General features: G+C 43.6%; 1 protein-coding gene across 1 annotated transcript in view; it reads left to right on the top strand.

Annotated features, from left to right (window-relative positions):
• The window catches only part of TECPR1 (tectonin beta-propeller repeat containing 1), a 386,389-nt gene that overhangs the window by 54,751 nt on the left and 311,079 nt on the right, over positions 1 to 20,559 (top strand). The window contains exons 2-4 of the mRNA XM_078665166.1: positions 4,013 to 4,243; positions 8,976 to 9,158; positions 16,120 to 16,242. Of these exons, the coding sequence (XP_078521292.1) occupies positions 4,019 to 4,243; positions 8,976 to 9,158; positions 16,120 to 16,242 (531 nt within the window). The 5' untranslated portion in view covers positions 4,013 to 4,018. The remainder of the gene's footprint in view (positions 1 to 4,012; positions 4,244 to 8,975; positions 9,159 to 16,119; positions 16,243 to 20,559) is intronic.

Raw genomic sequence — 20,559 nt, 5'->3', positions numbered from 1 at the left:
TCACTCACCCTCAACCCCTCACCCTCACTCACCCTCAACCCCTCACCCTCACTCACCCTCAAACCCTCACCCTCACCCTCTCACCCTCACTCACCCTCAACCCCTCACCCTCACTCACCCTCACTCACCCTCACTCACCCTCACTCACCCTCACTCACCCTCAACCCCTCACCCACCCTCACCCACCCTCACCCTCACTCACCCTCAACCCCTCACCCTCAACCCCTCACCCTCACTCACCCTCAACCCCTCACCCTCAACCCCTCACTCACTCTCACTCACCCTCACTCACCCTCAACCCCTCACCCTCACTCACCCTCACCCTCACTCACCCTCACTCACCCTCACCCTCACTCACCCTGAACCCCTCACCCTCACTCACCCTCACTCACCCTCAACCCCTCACCCTCACTCACCCTCAACCCCTCACCCTCACTCACCCTCACTCACCCTCACTCACCCTCAACCCCTCACCCTCACTCACCCTCACTCACCCTCACCCTCACTCACCCTCACCCTCACTCACCCTCACCCTCAACCCCTCACTGTCACTCACCCTCAACCCCTCACCCTCACTCACCCTCAACCCCTCACCCTCACCCTCAACCCCTCACCCTCACTCACCCTCACCCTCTCTCACCCTCAACCCCTCACCATCACTCACCCTCAACCCCTCACCCTCACTCACTCACTCACCCTCACTCACCCTCACCCTCACTCACCCTCAACCACTCACCCTCACCCTCACTCACCCTCACTCACCCTCACTCACCCTCACTCACCCTCACCCTCACCCTCACTCGCCCTCACTCACCCTCACCCTCACTCACTCTCACCCTCACTCACCCTCAACCCCTCACCCTCACTCACCCTCACTCACCCTCAACCCCTCACTCACCCTCACTCTCACTCACCCTCACTCTCACTCACCCTCAACCCCTCACCCTCAACCCCTCACCCTCACTCACCCTCACCCTCACTCACCCTCAACCCCTCACCATCACTCACCCTCAACCCCTCACCCTCACTCACTCACCCTCACTCACCCTCACCCTCACTCACCCTCACCCTCACTCACCCTCACTCACCCTCACTCACCCTCACTCACCCTCACTCACCCTCACTCACCCTCACCCTCACTCACCCTCACTCGCCCTCACCCTCACCCACCCTCACCCTCACTCACCCTCAACCCCTCACCCTCACTCACCCTCACTCACCCTCAACCCCTCACCCTCACTCACCCTCAACCCCTCACCCTCACCCTCACTCACCCTCAACCCCTCACTCACCCTCACTCTCACTCACCCTCAACCCCTCACTCACCCTCACACTCACTCACCCTCACTCTCACTCACCCTCACCCACCCTCACCCTCACTCACCCTCACTCACCCTCAACCCCTCACTCACCCTCAACCCCTCACCCTCACTCACCCTCACTCACCCTCAACCCCTCACCCTCACTCACCCTCACTCACCCTCAACCCCTCACCCTCACTCACCCTCACCCTCACTCACCCTCACCCTCACTCACCCTCACTCACCCTCACTCACCCTCACCCACCCTCACCCTCACTCACCCTCACTCTCACTCACCCTCACTCACCCTCACTCTCCCTCACTCACCCTCACTCACCCTCAACCCCTCACCCTCACTCACCCTCAACCCCTCACCCTCAACCCCTCACCCACCCTCACCCTCACTCACCCTCAACCCCTCACCCTCACTCACTCACCCTCACTCACTCACCCTCACTCACCCTCACCCTCACTCACCCTCAACCACTCACCCTCACTCACCCTCACTCACCCTCACTCACCCTCACTCACCCTCACCATCACTCACCCTCACCCTCACTCACCCTCACTCGCCCTCACCCTCACTCACCCTCACCCTCACTCACCCTCAACCCCTCACCCTCACTCACCCTCACTCACCCTCAACCCCTCACCCTCACTCACCCTCAACCCCTCACCCTCACCCACCCTCAACCCCTCACTCACCCTCACTCACCCTCAACCCCTCACTCACCCTCACTCTCACTCACCCTCACTCACCCTCACTCTCACTCACCCTCACTCACCCTCAACCCCTCACCCACCCTCACCCACCCTCACCCTCACTCACCCTCAACCCCTCACCCTCACCCTCACTCACCCTCAACCCCTCACCCTCACTCACCCTCAACCCCTCACCCTCACTCACCCTCAACCCCTCACTCACCCTCAACCCCTCACTCACCCTCACTCACCCTCAACCCCTCACCCTCACTCACCCTCACTCACCCTCACCCTCACCCTCACTCACCCTCACTCACCCTCACTCACCCTCACCCACCCTCACTCACCCTCACCCTCACTCACCCTCACTCACCCTCACCCTCACTCACCCTCAACCCCTCACCCTCACTCACCCTCACTCACCCTCACTCACCCTCAAACCCTCACTCACCCTCACCCACCCTCACCCTCAACCTCACTCACCCTCAACCCCTCACCCTCACTCACCCTCACTCATCCACGCAACGCCACTCACACACGCAACGCCACTCACACACGCAACGCCACTCACACACGCAACGCCACTCACACACGCAACGCCACTCACACACGCAACGCCACTCACACACGCAACGCCACTCACACACGCAACGCCACTCACCCACGCCACTCATCCACGCAACGCCACTCATCCACGCAACGCCACTCATCCACGCAACGCCACTCATCCACGCAACGCCACTCATCCACGCAACGCCACTCATCCATGCAACGCCACTCATCCACGCAACGCCACTCATCCATTTGCAAAACGAAAAATGTCAAACTCTTCTATTGCGAGACCTATTGCATTTTCAATGCTTGTTTCCTTTTACTTTCTTTCCTTTATGCTGTCTATTTTCATTTGCCTCTGTTATGTTTTCATAGCCATTTTAATATTTTTCTTTCTCTCGGTCGCCCTTTCTTCTTCTGAGTTACCTTGACCAGCCCGAGATAAAAGTTAAGAAGGGTCATAAAACAAAAGCATCTGCTTCTGTAGCACCTCTGCTTAAGCTGACAGAGCGAGTGGTTAACTACTCCCTTTTATTTGGAGGACCTAGCAGTACTGCACAATCAAAATCAGACCTTATGACTGGAGTCCAAATCAGTGTGCAGCCCCACCCACCAGTCTTAGGTGTGAGGTTGTAGCGTTACCCTGACAACCTAACCTCTCCAAGACATTGATTGAAGTCCCCGGCATTGAGTGAAGTCCTCGGCATTGAGTGAAGTCCTCGGCATTGATTGAAGTCCTCGGCATTGATTGAAGTCCCCGACAGCACGAGCTGAAATAAATGCTCCTGACTATTTCGGTGACAGTAAGGCACTGACTTTTAATGCATGCATGTCAATAGACCCGATCAACCCACCTAAGATGGCCTTTTTTCAATATAAGTTTATGGGAAAAATGCATTCTCCTGATTTTGTTTTCAAAATCTCCCACTTCTCAGTTTGAAAATGTTGGTAGGCATGTTAATGATTTATTCAGGTGACCCAGTGCAGATGCTCTGAAACGTGTGACCGATATCGATCTGTGGTAATGCGGTAACAGTAGTCTGTTTTGTTAGATTAACCCCTGATAAATGATACTTGGCAGGGCTGGATGTTCCTTATACACAGTGAGCAATGTGTGTGTTTCTGGTTTTGCAAATGTGTGTGTTCTTGTTTTGATGTTAGTATCTGTAAGCATTTATTTTAGTGTTGCTGATCTCTGGGAATAGATTTAGGTTTTTTGAATGCCTACATTTTTTCCAAGCAGTTTCTTTCCATTGGCATATTGTCACATGTTTTGTACACTTTGTCATTTTGTGTGCACTCTTCTGTAGCTACCTTTGCCATGTTATGTTTTGTGATGTTACATTGTGCGTCATGTAAAGACTGGGCTGTGTCAAGTAAACATTCAAAGGTTTACATGCAACACATAATATTTTACTATTTTAACTGATTGTCTGTGGTTTTCTGTCTCCCCACAGGCTATTATGCCTGACTCCCATCTTTGGGCACTGGATGTTTTTGGAAGAGTGTATACTCTGTCTGTGACTGGACAGCAGTGGGAGCTATGCAAAGATAACCAGTTGGAGTTCAAGCGTGTTGCTGCTGTTAACCAATGCTGCTGGGGGATAGCCTGTGACTATGGGGTATATGTCAATGTCTATGCCAGTGACCTCCCCATCCGATATCAAGAGGAGACCTATGAAAATCAAGTGAGTACAAAAGTACAGTTACTTATATTTTAGCATTTATTGGTTGCACGGAAATGAAAGTGTGCTTGTATTTAAAATCTATAAGTAAATGCAAGTAAGAACATACAAGAGTAAAATATCCCAGTTTATCAAAAAAGAACTCGACCATGCCAGCAATGAACACTGAAAACCATTTTAAATTGTAAAAAATAAAACCCACCCACCTATCTCTATGATCACTAATGCCTCCATCAAAAAAATGTGAAGAATTTCTCAAATTCCTCTTTGAAATTATTGTAAAGATAGCACCTTCTAATGACATCTTGTCCAACGCACAAAACAGTCTCTCAATGAACAGGAAACAGATAAAGATTGACGTTCCTTTCAAAAACTGAACATACACAACTTCACAAACATCATCAACAAAACCAGACCATCATCCTACCAAGAGTCACCAATTTTCTCAGCGATCCTGAAAGAAATCAGCAGCTTGATATCTCCAATCTGGCTGAATATCATTCATCGCTGATCCAAGGAATCATATACTACTCCCTTCAAATCGGTCCAGTCCCTCCATTACTAAAAGATCAAAAAAATAATGTGCTGTCCATGAAAACCTAACCAACTTTCACCCGCATCAAACTTGGTCTTGTTACCAAAAGTGTTAGAAAGCGGTGTGGAATCACAGCTCAAACATTTCTTAAACAACAGTGACTTATAAGATGAGCTTCAGTCAGTCTTTCAAATCCCTTGAAGCTTGGAAACAGTGACTCTAAAGATACTACATGGTACCTCCAAATCTTGGATGAAATAAGTCCCTGTCTTCTAGTGCTCCTGGGCATATCTGATACTTTTGATGCAGTAAACCATAAAATCTTTTTTTACTATGCTTGAAGACAAGACGGGCATCTACTGTATAGTTATGAAACGGTTATCATCTTTTCCGGACAATCAGTCCCAACAAACTGAGATCAACAACTGCTTCCCAGACAAATTCCCAATGGGTCAAGTAGTTCCTCAAGGATCAATACAGTCTCGTACCCTTTACAACTTCTTCTGTGAACCATTTACCCACTCTACGAGCCTAACCAATATTGAATACCACTTCTACCCAGATGATACACAGCTATAGCTACAGATCTCCTGATCCACCCTGCTTCACATAAAACTGAAACCAACCAACCAGAGATATTAATGTAAAATAAAATGACTTTTTTCTTCAAGTTCTTTGCATGGAGATCCTAACTCGTGTTAACAGAAAGGAGTAACCCAATAGCATATTTCAACCATTAATTGAAAAAATTAAAAGTAAATCTCAAAGCAATAGCCTTAGTCTTCTGGGGTGCTTTGTACTTATGCTGTCATTACATTATATATATCGAGATTAAAAAATAATTATAGATTGAAGGTAGATAGAGAGCCCTGCAGTGCTGAGGAATGCACACACTACTGACACAAACCTGTTTAACTGAAACAGCCCATAGAAGTTATGAACACCCTTAGGTAAATAGCCAGATTAGTTAGACTCTACAGAATTTTTTGGGGAAAGTATGTGTTGATGTTTATAAATTGGTGCACATGAAGATGCAATGTTAAGAAAAAATGACAAAATGTTTCTTTATATGATATTTAATGATACCGTTTTTCAAAATATGGTTTCTCTATGACTTTGGAGATGTGCTAGAAAGACAGACCATTAACAGGATTCTGTTCTCAGCAAGCTGTCGTTATCAAACAACAATGTGACAAACGAAGGAAGAACTTAAAAGAAAAACAGATGCAGCATGCCTTCTCGAAAAAGACAAAAGATGGACTTTTCATATTTGGTTAGCATTCTCCTTAATGTCAATGTTTGTTTTGCTTATAGCATAAAAGAATGGAATACATGTACGCTCTAAGCAAATCATAAAAGTTGCGCCCATAAGGTATTCTGCGGACATTATGCCTTTAAAAAGAAAGATAAACATGACACTGAACTATCCAGAATTTTAAAGGGTGTGCCGGAATTTATTTTTTATTGATTATTGAAGGTGCGATAAGCTCTTGTGTTTTATACATATGCCTCCCTATAAGCCTGATCATTCTGGCTTGGAATGCATTTGAAGTCCTGTGGGGAGCTATAGATATTGTGCAGGAAAGGAAGCTCAGCTAGACCTGTTATCTGCAAACTTCAAAGAAATAAAACAATTATCTTTCACTTCTGATAACATCTAGATGAAAACCTTGGCTCGTTTACGTAAACAACTGTCTTCTCTTTACGTTAATTTATGACATAAGCCCTTTAGGGCCCTCTACATATCAGTTCCCATGGGACCTTTCATCAGAGACACACACTAACAGCTGCATTCTTCTCTTCATCAGGAAGCACATGCTGATAAGAAGGCTACTTTTGGGTGGTTTGACAAACTTAAAACTGCCCCCTTGCTTCAGTGGCTGTTGCCAGCCAATCGGTGTGAAATAGTGTTTCAGAAGGCTGGCAGTGTGGTTTGATGGCTGTGGGATAAGAATGATGGAAGATGCCAGATGTTTAAGGAATAATGAGGATGGGTGATGACTGAGGGATAAGCAATAGGAATGAAGGATGATTAGTGAGGATTAGAAACATGAATAGGAATGAAGAACAAAACTGAGGAACAATGACTTAGGGATGAGGCATAGGAATGATGGTTGATGCTTGAGGGATGAGGAATAACAATGACGGATGATGCCTGACGAAAGAGGAATAAGAATGAGCAATGATGAATCAGAACGGTGGATGGGGATGAGTATTAAAAATGAGGTCTAATACATTTCCCATTCGAATGAGGGATGATGAATAAGAAGTTATGAATGATAAGTGAGGAGTGATTAAGGATGTGGGATGAGAAGTAAGAGTGACAAGTGAGGACTGAGGACTGGTAGACGAAGCATGATGGATGAGGCAAGACAAGTAAGGATGAGAAGTGAAGTGATGAAGCAGTCGAAGTAGGCATGAAACTTAAAGAAGGGGGACGTAGTGTGAGGAATGATAGATGAGGAGTGATAGATGAGAAGTAAGGAGGAGCGATGGAAGAGAGATGAATAGTAGGGCTGAGAAGTAAGGAGTGCGAAATGAGGAGTGAGAATGTCTTAAAATGGATGCTGTTTTGGTGGGATTGGGTAATGCAAACAACATTCTATTCCCGTCCAAGTATGCAGATTATAAAGTCAATAGACCTTTTTTTTGGAATACCACATACATACCTTTTCTTATAAAACAGTTCTTGTACATCACTATTTTAGAAGTCTTACCGTTTTGGTTCATATAGGATTGGGAGCACATTCATGTGGAGATGGTTGTTTGCCCGCAGAGGTTTTCTGATAAGGTATGTTCACAATTGTCAACATTTCACTTGAAGAAGTCAGGTGAAATTGGCTACTGCAGTATGCTAACTGGGACGATATCACTGGCTCAACTCGTCTCAATTGATATGATGTGGTGACGCAAAATACATTTTCTTCTGGGAACCAGGAGGCATGCTATTACCAAAATCGTATAGTTCAGAATTGGAATTACACAAGCAACAATGAATTCAAGAGTTTCCTGGTTAATGCGCAAAATGGTACAGGAATTTGAGACATTAATAGAAGGGACTTCTAAAGATGGCTCACAGTTTGTGTTGATGCACTAATCACACCTCCTTAACCACAGTAGCTGGAGACTTACCCTTCAGTGAGCAGACTGAGCTGAGGACTACAGTGGTACTGCAAATGGGTAGAATGTGTCTGTTCACATGCACTGGTTGCAAGCCGGTCTTCTGAGCTTTGATACGGACACTCAACGTCCAGCACTGGAATGACAAAGAGGGTTCTTAGACCGAGAGGATTACTTTTAGTAGTCCTGGAGTTGATACATAAAATCGCTAAATCATGTTTTCTGATTCGTAGATTTTTCTAGCTCCTTAAGTCACAAGTGGCGATTATCTAAAGGGGTCCAAGTTGTCTTCAGAGTGGAAGAGCGATTGTAATTACTTGCTATGGCCCCCCCACCAATGTTATGGTTTTACCTGATCTGTTTCCAGCAAGCAGTTTTTTCTTGCAAAAACTATTAGGAAAGGCAGGGCTTCCTTTAAGCTGCCTATCTACTTTAAATATAATGGGGTGTTTCTTCACTGGTAGAATAATAGCATTGTAAGTATGTCTTGCACTTTGGCTGAGAAAAGCTTGTTTTCCTTCTCAAGAGTGACACAGGGGAGCCATTCTCTTCTTGCATTCATTTGAATTCAAAAATTCAGCTAGAAGCGATGATGTAAAAAATGTAGTACCTAAGTATAACCTTGGCTCTGTATAGAGATGCGTGTTCCATTTGTAATATTGTAATACTGTTAAGGATTGTCTTTGTTTACTAGCGATGGTAGTTTTATGTATTTTCTGAAGTTTTCTGAAGTTTGTGTTATATTCATTTCATTGACAGTTTCTCATTAATTACCTCTTATTTATTTGTGTGACATCTATCAAGAATTGACCTTAAGCTTTATGTTTAATCACTATCCCTTGGCATACCCTAAAAATGAAGGGCAAATTTCAAAGAGGAGCGTAGGATTTAATTCTGGACTGTACAGCCCGTCAAATGTTACTAGGCTTATGAATGATTTTTACAGGAGAAAAACATTAAATTGTTTTACAAATGAAACAGATGTCTTTTTTATCTATGCAATATGTTGAATATTTCAATTGATCTATTAGTGTGTTAGGACCTTTAAGACGTTTTCTGCATATCTCCCATCTGTTTTAGCGCTGGAATCCAGTGACAGGTTTTTGTGAGAAGTTAATGCCCAGTGACCGGTGGCAGTGGAGTGATGTCACCGGCTTGAAACATCAACAACTTGACAGTTTTGAACTAGCATCGCCACATTGGGAGTGGGAATCTGATTGGTATGTGGATGAAAACATTGGAGGCGAGCCAACCGAAAAAGGGGTAAGTGGATATAAGAAATTGATATGTTGTGAAACTAAATGGGAACAATTATTTGTATTTCTGTTGATGGTGATATCATTCAGCACCTTTCTTTGTTTCCAATTGTAGTCCAGCTCAGTTCTATAGTAACAAAGCCATTGCAGTCCCTCAGGTCGGTAGTGGTTGTTGTGAGATTGGAAAGTAATCTGTGTTGAAAAACATTTCTGCAGCTATCCTCTTCGCTAAAGCTACCATTGTAATCATGCACACTTGTTAATAGCCCCTGGAGAAAGTTCAGTGGTTGAGTGAAAGTGAATATGATATAGACTCCTCCCCCAGAATTGTTTTTAACTTTTGTATCTCTTGACAACTTTCTCCACTTGCTATTGAAATATCAAATTAAGTGTTCAATTATGGTTGGTGAACTTTGAAACCCCTATTAACCACTGAATTGAGCTGGGCAGCTGACAAGTCTCCACCTATGGCTCCAATTTTAAGAGTAGGCCAAACAGTAAAGTTTTCTTGCTCATTTACTCAAGAAATTTACAAAGTGGACTAGATGTCACAACTTGTTCTGACGTTTAGTTTGTGGAATATTCCATTACTCAGGGACTGGCCTCAGGAGACATTATGAATGTGCCTTTGCTACCTATAAACCTGTTTCGTCAATTGGAACAGTTACAATTCTCAAATATGTCAGCAGTTTGCTTATTGTGCCAACTGGTTATGAGTACCGCTGAACTAGGCCAGGTATTTCAGTTCTTCAGCGATGATACTCCCATAATCTTGGCAGTTGAATTTCCCTTTCACTGCAGCCTATAATGTTTTTAGGTCGGTGGTGTTTATTCCAGAATTGCTGCTTAAACTATGTTTAGATGGACATTATTCTAAAATGTGTACTTTCTATTACAGTGATCTTGTTTCTCACTTCAAAAGAAACTTATGACACTAAGACCGTCTTTCCTTGGTGGTGGTCGAATAGGTAAAATCTAGTGGTGGACGTGGTAATTTAGAAACAAATTTTCATCTCTGAATGACAATGTTCAAATTGAATTGTGCTTCTTCTTCCCATATTGAATTGATTAGATAGAACAGTGTGATTTAAAGTTGATTAAATTATTCCGGTTTATTTTATCAATTGCCAGAGTCACAATCTTTTGACATTTGATTGTAAAACATATTTTCTTCAACAATAAGGCTGATGTTGATGAGTTTAAGGTGGAGAGAAGAGGGAAGAGTCTAGAAAGGTTGTTAGGGAGATCATACTGGTACAAAGAGGTTTGCAATTAGTCATGCTGGTTCTATCTCTTAAATATACATTTTAGTTGCCATTGATCCAGTGTTAATTTGGGATGTGTGTATAAAAGTTTGACCATTGAAATCTTCCATTCTTTTACCATATGTAACATTTCAACAAAGCGGCCTATGTTATGTTTATGTTATGTTAAAAGCTTTTATAAAGCGCGCATACACCAAGCAGTTTCATGGCGCTAAGGAGGCAGAAAGGGGATAAGAGGAAACTGAGGTTAAATGTCATATGATTGGGCAAACAGTTGAGTCTTAAGCAGTTTTCTGAGCTGTGCGTAGGACATAACCAATCTCATCTCCATGGGGAAAGAGTTCCAAAATTGTGGGGCTAAAACAGCAAATCTTGAGCCTCCATGCTTCTTATGTTTAAAAGAGGGAGTGACTAGCAGGTTTGAATGAGAGGAGTGCAGAACCCGGGAAGGAATATATCGTTGAATCCTAGAAGAGAAGAAAGCTGGGCTATTGCCATGAAGGGCTTTAAAGATAGTACATCCCAGCTTGAAAGCACACCTCTTAGCCACGGGGAGCCAGTGTAGATTTTTCATAATAGGTGTCATATGCTGCCACTTTGGTTGGTGAAAGATGAGTCTGGCAGCTTGGTTCTGGACCAGCTGAAGACGTCTCAGTTGATAGGCGGGGATGCCACGATACAAAGAGTTAGCATAATCCAGTCAGGAGATAACCAAGGCTAAAATAACCAAGGTCAAAGCTTCCCTAGACAGAAATCTACTAACCTTCCTTATTCTCCGCAGTTGGAAGAAACGTACAGAAACCGCTGAACCAATTTGGGCATTCAATCACAGGTCGTTAGAAATCACAATGCCTAAGGTTTTGGCAGAGCTTGCAGGCACCGGAGAGTTGCCCAAAGAGGATGGCCAGAGTTTGGAATGCCAAGGATTGGCAGAGCTACCTGTGAGAATCAGCTCAGTTTTGTCAGGGATCAACTCGAGTTGGTTTTTGTTCATCCAATCACTTATAAAGATCATAGTAGTTTGAAAGTGGAAGACTGAGGATGCTGATGAGTTGATGTCAAACACCAATTGGAGATCATCAGCATAGTTGAATGTTCCAATCCTTCTTTCTCTCAAAGATCGAATTAAAGGGAGAAGATACAAATTAAAAAGGAGTGGAGAAAGGGAGAAACCCTGGGGAACCCCACAAGTCCGTTCCTTCTTGTTGGGCGAGAAATTAGCAAGCCTTACTGCTTGAAAACGGTTACTAAGGAAGGAGGAAAGCCATCTCATGCCAGACTCTGGATTCCGGCATTTCTGACACGGTCAATCAGAATGTTATGATCGACCGTGTCAAATGCTGCTGACAAATCCAGGAGAACCAGGGCCTGGGGGATGCCACTATCAGCTCCTCTTCTTAATTCATCCAAGACTGTAAAAATGACAGATTCCGTAGAGTGAGCAGGTCTAAAACCTGCCTGATGGGAGTCCAAGTTCTGGTAGTGTTCAACAAATGAACTGCAGCAATTTGCCACATAAGCCTCTAAAACTTTACCCAAATTAGGGCATCAGGGAGACGGGGCGTTAATTGCTCAGGACTGACGGATCCGCACCCGGTTTCTTCGGATAGGGACGATTTCCGTACTCTTGAATATGTCAGGGACAATTCCATGTTTAAGTGAGTTGTTGAGGAATGAGAGACGGGAGTCTGGACAGATAGTAAAAGCTTCTCGAAGTATATTAGGAGGGCAACAATCAGTAGGGGAACCAGAGTCAACTTTTTAAAGTAGATTGAGAAAGGTCTCCTTTGAGATCAAGGGAATTTGAGCCATCCGAGATACATTCTGACAAGTATTCTGGTCGGATATAGGAAGAGTAGAGGAGGCAATAATAGCTTTGATAGAGGCAATTTTCTCAAGAAAGAATTGAGGGAGTCGCTGAGGGACTGTGTGGGGGCTGGCTTCAACATGATCCTGTCTGGTTTAGAAAGCTCATTCACTATGGAGAACATTTCTCTGGGTTTATTAGACAAATTAAGAATTTTGTTAGAGAAGTAATCTTCCTTGGTACGAAGAATCTCCTTTTTGTATTCTTTCAAGAGGGTTAAATATTTAGCCCTCTTATCAGAAAGATAGTGACGTCTCCAACTGCGTTCGGCCTGTCTTAGAGCGAGTTTCTTGATTTTTAGGTCGTCAGAAAACCATTGTTGGGCATCATGAGGTCTCAGAATCTTAATTTTCTTGAGGGGAGCGACACGGCCACTAACCAGCTCAAGCCATGTTTTAATGCTCTCTGCCTGGGTCTGAAACGCCTCCTGTGCAGAGGGGGACATGTCAGTTAACAGTGAACTGAATTGATAAGTGTTCATGCGTCTCCAGTTTCTTGACATTACACTCCTTAAATGTTGGGGTTAGGGAGGGAGAACATCAATAAGGGAGAAAGTTATAAGATGATGATCTGACATCAATGGAATGGAAATCTTCAAGTTACATGTCCATATTTGGTCTAGGGTATGTGCAGCAGTACAAAAGTGGCTAAGTGAATGAAACTGTCCTCTTTCTATATTAGTTTATTGTTCAGTAAGATTACGTTATTCTCTTTTATATGTACCTCAGGGTTCATACGGGTTGAGAAAGCTGATTTTGTAAGAATTATCTGGGTAATGATCTTTATGTCTTTAGCTAACATGATACAATACTGAACATTTTTCTGAAGGTTTCTCAGTTGGTTTTAACTTCAAGGTATGCCACTGGCTAAGCCAAATCGAGTTGAATGTTTTCTGTATTCAAAAGTGAAAATGTGACATTAAGGTATTTCTTTGTATATTGTTAGGAGCTAATGTACGTTTCATCTGTGTTTTTCGGGGGTGGGGATACTCATTTCTTATCTATGGAAGATTTACATTACAATGAATGTTTCTAAAAAATCTCAGATTTTGTTCTAGAAACGTTACTTGGCTTAAAGATTGTTTCACTTTTTCTGCAGTTCCGCGACTTATCAGCTGATGAGTCCATTAATTGTTATTTTACGGTATTGTAAGCACATATTGAGAAATTCATGGTCTACTGCTTATTCAGGTGTCGGAGGCCAAATCCACTCCATGAACTACACGTGGAGTGGAGAACCAGTGCTCTTAAAGGACACGTAGCCATTGTTGGTGTTAAGTCTGTGTTCTGTGTATATCTGGAGGGAACCTGAAAAACTCCATGGAAGTTGTTTGTAGAATGATATGCTGAGTTTGGTTAAGAGTGCTTTAACTTGCAAGAAAGAATCCACAGGGGTTCTTACATTGAGTTTTTGGTTCTCTATTGTATGCTTTATGACAATATTACTTAAAGCATACATTGTTACCTGCAAAAGGAATTGTAGCATAAGTTCTGATAGCTGTCATTTGAGATTAAAAGATTACTATGTGGCCTTATTAATGAGTATGACTCCTGGCTTCGACTGTGCTTATGAAACTGTGATTGTGACGAGAGTCCTTGGCTTGCAGCCAAAAAAGGAGCCTATGGCAGTCAATTTAATTTTCCTATTTCAAACAACCAAGGCAAAACTAGACCATATTATGTTCTGGGACCTCTTTCCAAATCAAGGTTAGCAAGCAAAACTCCTGTTTGTTATGAGACTAACAGTAGTGCTCATCAGTTCTTTTTTGTGTAGTAATGGTAATGGTCTCAAAGACTTACTGTGTTGTTCAGCATCGATAGTTATGTAAGGAATTATAGCACCTCAAACTGTGTTTTATAGGGATTCTCAACCTAGGATATGATTAAGTGGGCATGTATGCCCTGGGGTAGTTTGAACAGAAAGCATGGGACAGTGTTACAAAATACAGTATCCTGAACACCTTGAGAACTTAAGTAATCAGGATTGGTCCATGTTCTCACCATTAGTTGCAGGAAACAAAATGCACATTTGTTTTACAGGAAGCTTTGGATTTTTCCCAACAAATTTCAGATCCGTGATTCTACAGTACCATATCTCGTACTGTGGGGAGTAGGTTTGTGGAGCAGTGTTCTGACTAACCCGTGTGAATTTATTTTTCTGTAGATCTATCTTTTAATGCTGGTGCTTCATGCTGTGGTATTCCACGTTAATAAGCAATACATTTTATTTAAGCACCAAGATCCTTTAAAAACTTTACAGTTAGACTACAGGTGTGTGAAATTGCGTACTTGTTTCCGATTACATTTTGCAAAACATATGTTAAATTACTCAAATAGATCAAAATGTAATTTGCTGGTATCTCTCATTACATTTTCATGCAAACAGTCTAGCGTGAGCAAAAAGTGATGTGAAATAGTCTAATTCAAAATGTTGTGTTTGTAAATAAAATTTTGCACAGCCCTAAAGATCTTCTGACATGAAAAAAGGGTGTTTAAAAAAAGCATACAATCTGGGGATTCATATTAATTATTTTGCTGAAACCGTATAAAACCGGGGTCTCCAACCTTATCTGTAATGAGAGCTACTTATGTTCAGTGAAACTCATCCAGAGCTACTAATATTATTAGCATTGTAATAGTGGTCACTGTATGCTATTTTAATATCAGTAAATACCAGTGATCACCTCAGTGCATCAGGCATGGTTGCCAACAGTGCTGTAAAAGAAACTTTGTCTATATGAGTTACATGGGTAATAGATAACAGCCATAGTTGCAAAGCCTCTGTGGAGAAGCGTGGCTCAGTGGTTAGAGGCGGCAGACCCGGAAGCTGAGATCGGCCGTGGACCAGGGTTCGATTCCCCGCCTCGGCGGGTCTCGGGCTCAAAATTCCACGGACTCGACAATTCTCGCTCCGGTGCCTACTCGACTCACGGGGTCACACTCTGCGACTCTGGGCAATAGCTTGCTTAATCTCCACTACGGCCCCTCGCTGCGGGATGCCTGGCTTTCACCTTGTGGATACCCTGCCGGGGTATCTCACAGGGGAATACCAGGACGGGTTCCCTAAGCAAGCGCCTTGAGACCCCTGGGTGATTCGTGCGCTATATAAATCGAAATACATTTACGTTTACATTCTGTTACCAAGGTGATATCATTTGTAAAAAGTCTCCCCAATGCCACATGATCTATCACTCAAATATCAACTTTAAATATATTTTGGAAATTCAGTCATTTTCCTTAACATCAGCTAATTTGTTCTGAACGTGAACACATTTTCATCACAATTTTAGTATATGTAAATTATTTCAGGCAAGCAATAGCTGCTTCTAATTTAGTGGGGTTGGCTGCACACTGGAGAGCCACTTACAGGTAGCTGGAGTGTTATTGTAGCTCACTAACTATTCGTTGGAGAAGCCTGGTATAAAAGTATATATTTTTAACAGAGCAGATTTAGAATGTGAACGTTTAACTGTGCACATCGACTTATGAGATGTCTAGGATTAATTAAATTGATGAGTAGAAGCTATTCTTAGGTTAAGTCAGGTCTCCTACATCAGAGTGACTGGGGTGGTCCAAAACATAAAGTTTGTGCTAGGTTTTAAAAACAGATAGGGCTCCATGTCTACCATATGTAATTTCTCCAGGGGCGGCTCTAAGTTCTGCAGATAAGCCTGTGGAAACAATCTAAATTTGAATTCCCATAGAAAAGTCAATCAAGTTTAATCCAATCCCTTCTTACTCAAATATTATTTTAGTTAAATAATGAATGATTGGTCTCACTGAACATGTGTTTCTGTGTGCTAACAGTTAAACATTTTTTTTAAATTATGCTTTCAGGGCTGGACATATGCAATAGATTTTCCAGGAACCTACACAAAAGATAAGAAATGGAACTCCTGTGTGCGTCGAAGGAGGTGGATCAGATACAGAAGATACAAATCGCGAGACTTGTGGGCAAAGGTAAGCATGATTTTCTGTTTTCGCTGGTTCCCATGCTGGTTCTCTTTTCTGTATTAAGCTTACGGTTTGTTAGACCTTACATCCTTTAGGTGGTCTTACCCCAGATTTGTTTCCATTTACTTCCTGTTTTTGCTGAGTCTTTGTGTTGGCCTTAGGGCTCTGAGTACTTACCACATCTAACCAGTGCTAAAGTGCATGTTCTTCTTCCTTAAACATGATGATATTGGTGTATACCTGATTGGCATATTTTGGATGTTCAGGATTTTGTGAAATCGAAAAATATGGAGTTATAATACCACACCACAATCCACCACAGGTGTGGATTCTTTTACGCTAATCAGAGGTACAAAAATGCAAACAAATCTGGTTCCGGATTGGTTAAGGTGGAAAGGTGAATTGGAGGAAAATGGGTCTGAAGTGAATTCATGTGTTGCAGAAACAAAGCCAGCTGAAGTAACATGCTGACACAGGGAAAGGTTTTAAGAACAAGGACATGTGAGTCAATGATTGGGTCTTGATAAAAAGTCCGAAAAGAGTACAAAAATGCATGTCAAAATTGCCTTTACCTGTTCTGGTAATCAAAGTAAATAAAGTTTCTGTACTTCTTGACGGCAAAGGTTGGTGGAACAAGAAGAATCTTATCTGAGTCTCCAAACAGGTGGATTCAATAAGACAAAACTGTAATGTTGTTGTTATGATTGGCCCAATTGGTACAAACGCAATCTACAAAACCAACACTAGATTCTGAAGGTATACAAACAGTTAGTTATCTGTTCTCTGCTAGGTTTGGTGTCTTCTCAGGATTCTGATACCAACATTTTTCATGATGAATCTTCAGCCTTTTCAAGATGATTAACCCTGTATTGTGAATGATTTTTGTACAACCATTATTGAACTAGGCAAAATAAGTTTTGGGATCCCCGAACTAAGGCACCAAGCAGATTCTATGGCTATGTAATGTTTTAATATTGTTTAAGATTTGGAAGGAATGTTATTTCATTTAAAAGGGACGAGGTGTTGTATTAAGGGGGTTTTATTAATGGTATGTACTTAGTTATTGGTTATGTAATGGTATGTATTTGGTCATGTTTATGTTTGACTGTTTATGTTCCACATTCTGGAATGGAATAGTGGCTTCAGGAGTATTCAGCAACAGTTTTTTAGTTGTTGACTAAACCTGGATGCTGCCAGGCACTTCTTCAGTAAAGCTTTGAATACTTCTATACTGGCTATTTCATGTAACACCCACTTCACTCTACTCTATGCCACTCAACTCTATTCCACTCTACTCTCTGTCACTCCAAGCCATTCTACTTCACTCCACTCTCCACTCTAGTCTGCTCCACTGCACTTTACTAGAAACAACGTCACTGCCAGGCACTTCTTCAGTAAAGCTTTGAATACTTCTATACTGGCTATTTCATGTAACACCCACTTCACTCTACTCTACGCCACTCAACTCTTTGCCACTCTACTCTGCGTCACTCCAAGCCATTCTACTTCACTCCACTCTAGTCTGCTTCACTGCACTTTACTAGAAACAACTTCATTCTACTCTACCCCACTCACTTTACACCACTGGATTCTACGCCACTGTAAACTACTCTCCACAACTCTATTCTAAGCAACTGCACTCTATGCCATTCTGCTGTTTGGCACTCTACTTTACCCCACTTCACTGTACACCACTCTACCTTACCCCACTCTACCCTACCCCACTCTACCCTACCCCACTCTACCCTACCCCACTCTACCCTACCCCACTTCACTTTACTCCACTCTACTATATGCCACTGTACTCCACCCCACTCCACCGTATGCTACTGCACTTTACTCTGCATCACTGCATTCTACTCTACGTCGTACTACTCTACCCCAATTTACTCTACCTACTTCACTTATGCCACTCTACTCTACGCCACTTCATTGTCCCTCACTTCACTCTATTCTGTGCCACTCTACTCTACCGCACTTCACAGTAACCCACTTCACTTTACACCAACTATTTGCAACTGTCTACTCTGCCCCATTCAACCCCGCTTTACTCTACTGTACGCCACTCTACTCCATCCCACTTCACTCTACACTACTGTACTGTATGCCACTGTACTCTATGCCACTCCAAGCCACTATACTCGATTCCACTCTACACCACTGAACACTACTATACTTTGTGCCACTCTACTCTAGGCCACTACGCTGTACTCCACGCACAACTCCACTTCACAGCAATGTACCCCAGTGCAGAAAAACCACTCCACTCTACATAAATGCACTCTACTCTGTACCACTGTACTCTACGTCACTGTACTATTTGTCACCCTACTCTAAGCCAATCTACTGTAGGCCACTTCAAACCACTCAATTCCAGTATACACCACTCCACGCCACTCTGTTATTATACAATAAATTATCGAGAAAGTACTGGGGTAATATTCAAATTAAAAAAAAGAATTCTATATTAAAGAATTAATACCAAAATAAACAAAAAAACACAGAAAATACAATGTAGTTCACTATATTTATGAAATACAGTGTAGTAAAGTGTATTTTAAATTATTCTAAACAATATTTTGTTAATTTTAAGTACTGTTGTACTTCCTAGGAAGTACTGTGGTACTCCATCAATTTTTTTTTAAATAAATAAATTATTTATAATTTGCTCTTACCATTTACCACTTTAATTTAGTGGTAATGGTTAGGTGAAAATGATAAACCCTAATACTTACCTATATCTAAGTCTGTAACCCAAAACACAGGGAAAGTAGCTTTAAAAACCATGGCTGTTTTTAACTTTTGTAAATACAGTAATAAGCCAATCACAAAATGACTTGTTATCGCCATGTAATGCGGTAGTTTTGTGACATTTTGCAAAACTACTCCTGTGAAAGACATCACTAAGTTTAAATGCCTTATACCATTTTAATAACATTAAATTTTTTGCCTGTAATATCAAAATGAATCATCTGCATGCCATTACCTACCATCCCGCCCAATTTTATTTGCCCATCAATATCCCATATTGTGCGCTGAGAGCCATGCACAGAGGATGGGTTGTGCAAAGGGCACCAAAGCAGGAGCACCCAGAGGATTCAGCGTTGCTGCAGGATAGCATGGGTATTTGCCTGTCGAAGGCAGCTGACCAAATACCAAGACCACCCATGAACAGAAAATTGAGATGGTGACCCAAAAGGTAGGGCTGCTGAGGGTGGAACTTAGGAAATTGGCGGAAAGAGTTAGGGCTACTAAACGAACCCTCACACAGCTAATGTTGACAGTGATGGGGGCCCAAAGCTACCTTGAGAAGCTGGAAGTGGACAATGCGGCCATGGCGGCGAAACTGGACTACCTGGAGGGCTGCTCTCGCCGCAGTAAAAACTGGATAGTGGGGGTCCCAGAGCGGGTGGAGGGTCTATTGCCCAAACTTTAGTTAGAGGACTGGGTGGGCTCGGTAATGTTGAAGGGGCGGCCTTTGAAGCTGTTTATGGTGGCATTGGGTCTATGGGGTAGGTCTCCGCCCCCAGGAGCCCCTCCAAGAGCCATGGTGGCGCAGCTCATGAACTTTCACAAAGAGACCATATCCTGCAGGTTGCTGGTCCTCCCTCCCTCCACCACTTCTTAATGCAGGCAGCTGCGCGGCAGCGCCGCTGGCGCGCCAAGGTCAAGCCCATCTGCGCCCGTCCGCGCCCGTCCGTTCCTGGACCACGCCCAGTGCCAGAACCCCTGGCCCCCGACAGGCCCACCACGCACGACGGACCTTCGACTCCGCCACCCTCCTCGCGCTCAACACCGGCCGCTCGACTGCCTGCTACCAAGCCACCCCGAAGCGCACTCACTGACCATTCTTCTGCCGAAACTGCTGCTACACCAGGACTCGAACCACCGCCTCCCACACCAGCCCAGGAAACAACAACGACCTCAAGTGCATCCTACTCAACACCCGCTCCGTAAACACAAGCACGCCATCGAACTCTGGGACCTTCTCGACTAAACAGCCCCGGACGTCGCGTTCCTGGCGGAAACCTGGATGAACGCCTCCTCTGCCCCTGACATCGCCATTGCCATCTCGGACGGCTACAAAATCATCTGGAGGGACCGTACCAACAAGCCCGGAGGAGGAATCGCCATCGCCCACAGGAACACCCTCAGAGTCACATCCAGCACCGAAGAAAATCTCAGCACCGCCGAGCACCTACACTTCCAGATCCACACCGACCCCAAGACCACCCTCAGAAGAACACTCATCTACAGACCACTGGGTCCACGCCCACAATTCAGCGAATCCATCGCCGACTTCGTCAGCACGCACGCCCTCGC

Source organism: Lissotriton helveticus, chromosome 10, assembly GCF_964261635.1.
Source record: "Lissotriton helveticus chromosome 10, aLisHel1.1, whole genome shotgun sequence".
NCBI lineage: Eukaryota > Metazoa > Chordata > Amphibia > Caudata > Salamandridae > Lissotriton > Lissotriton helveticus.
Note: the sequence above shows the minus strand (reverse complement) of the source record. Positions and strands in the feature narration are given on the sequence as shown.